The 2,500-nt window shown below is 35.7% G+C and overlaps 1 protein-coding gene across 2 annotated transcripts in view; it reads right to left on the reverse strand.

Annotated features, from left to right (window-relative positions):
- The window catches only part of LOC125028733 (solute carrier family 22 member 20-like), a 24,014-nt gene that overhangs the window by 6,971 nt on the left and 14,543 nt on the right, over positions 1-2,500 (reverse strand). For both annotated transcript variants that reach the window (XM_047618214.1, XM_047618215.1), the window contains exon 5: positions 727-830. In XM_047618214.1, the coding sequence (XP_047474170.1) occupies positions 727-830 (104 nt within the window). The remainder of the gene's footprint in view (positions 1-726; positions 831-2,500) is intronic.

Here is a 2,500-nt window from a genome sequence, read left to right on the forward strand (position 1 = left end):
AAGGAGGGGAGGGGGGGGGGGGGGGGGCGAAGGGATGGAAAGTTCGTTAAACCTTTTGGCCAAAATGATGAGCGTGAAGACTATTTATTCTTTTTTTTTTGTAAGACCAGATTCGGAAATGGAAAAGTAAGAAAACAGAAACAAAATACGTTTACTTTTTTGTGTTTGTTTTATTAAAAAATGAGAGGCTTTTCCGAAATCCGTTGCACAAGAAAAAAAAAAAAAAAAAAAAAAAAACGGAACAAAAGAGAGGGAGATATAGATAGACAGACAGATAGATAGATAGATATATAGATAGATAGATATATAGCGAAAGAGAGAGAAAGAGAGAGAGAGAGAGAGATAGATAGATAAATAGAGAGAGAAAGAGAGAGAGAGAGAGAGAGAGAGAGAGAGAGAGAGAGAGAGAGAGAGAGAGAGAGAGAGAGAGAGAGAGAGAGAGAGAGAGAGTGAGAGAGAGAGAATGAGAGAGAGAGAGAGAGAGAGAGAGAGAGAGAGAGAGAGAGAGAGAGAGAGAGAGAGAGAGAGAGAGAGAGAGAGAGAGAGAGAGAGAGAGAGATAGAGATAGAGAGAGAGAGAGACAGACAGACAGAGAGACAGACAGAGACAGACAGAAACGAAGAGAAGCAGAGACAGTGTCAGACAGAAACAGATAAACATACAGCCATACAGACAGACATAGAAACAGAAAAACAAAAAAACAAACACACAAACAAAGACACCCACCTGTCACTCACATGGCCACCACCTGTACTTCCGACCATTGAGCCAACTGAATAAGCCATCTGGAAAATCGGCCGCAGCCAACTCCGCTCACACACCAGCTGCCACTGAGTAATACAAAGTAAATAATTACGTGGTGCTGAATGCCAGTCTTGTGCTCGATTATTGGACATAGACACAATGAAAAACAAATTGTTATTTATACGTTTTTATAAACTGTTCTTGTTACTGTCGTTGGTATTGATATTGCTGCTTTTGTTGTTGTTGTTGTTGTTGTTGTTGTTGTTACTATTCTTATTATTGTCATTATCATAATTATGATTATCATTAACAGACTTATTATTAGAATTTGCATCATCATCATCATTGTAATTGTTATTATTATCATTATCATTATTATTATTGATATGATCATTGTCATTATTATCATTACTTCTATCATTATTACTTTCATAATTATCATTATTACGATTATTATTTTTATTATAATTAGTATTACTATTAATATCATCATTATTATCATTATTAACATTATACTACTACTCTTAATCATAACAATAATAATGATAATATTACTATTATCATCATTATCATTATCATTAATCTTACAAATATAATTGTTATTATTATTTTCATCATCATCAGTATTATTATTATCATTATTAAAATTACCATCATCATTATTATCATTATTAACATTATAATACCACTTCTGATAATAACAATAACAATATTACTATTATCATCATCATCATTATTATCACTCTTACTAATATAATTGTTATTATTATTATTTTCATCATCAGTATTATTATTATCATTATTAAAATTATTATTATCATTCTCATTATCATCATTTTCATTACCCTTTTCAACATCATCCTTCATGTTGCAATCATAATTATCTTCATCATTATCATCATTGTTATCATGATCATTATCTTTCTTACTATAATCACTATAACCATATCATTATCATTACGCAATTCTTGGCAACAACAGTTAACATTAACAAAAATTAACGTTGTTTTCCATGTAATTAAAAGTGTTGCATAAGATTTACAATGTTGCAAAAAATCTCGATGTTTCATATTGATCTTGGTGTTGATAATGTTTATTTTACTGAAAGGTCTTTATCGATAAAACCTGGGAAAGTTGGCCGATAAGATATGGCTTATCAGATGCTCTTCACCTTGAGATATATATTTTTTAATTTCTTGATTTTTTAAATTTTTTTATCATTTATATTTTTTTTAGCATTTCACTCTTACTGCATGTATGTGTTTGTTTGTTTCGTTGTTTGTCTTCTTGAGTATCTAGACATCTTGTTGGCTCTTTTTTCTTCTTCCCTTCTTTCCTCCATCTCCCTCCCTCCTTCCCTCCCATCTCCCCCCTCCCTTCTTCCTCTTGCCCTCCATCTCCCTCTTTCCCTCTTTCTCTCCCTCCCTCTTTTTCTCTATCCCTCCCTCCCACCCATCCCCCCTCCCTCTTTCCCCCTTTCTCTCCCTCCTTCCTTCCCTCTTCCCCTCCCTCCCTCCCTCTTTCCTTCCCTCTTTCCCTCCCTCCCTCCCTCTTTCCATCTTTCCCTCCTTCCCCCCCTCTCCCTCCTTCCCTTCTTCCCTCTTTCCCTCCCTCCCTATTTTCCTCCTTCCCTCCTTCCCTCCTTCCCCCCCTCTCCCTCCTTCCCTTCTTCCCTCTTTCCCTCCCTCTTTCCCTTCCTCTCTCTTTCCCTCCCTCTTTCCCTCCCTCTCTCTTTCCCTCCCTCCTTGCCTAACCT

This window comes from Penaeus chinensis, chromosome 9, assembly GCF_019202785.1.
Source record: "Penaeus chinensis breed Huanghai No. 1 chromosome 9, ASM1920278v2, whole genome shotgun sequence".
Taxonomy (NCBI): Eukaryota; Metazoa; Arthropoda; class Malacostraca; order Decapoda; family Penaeidae; genus Penaeus; species Penaeus chinensis.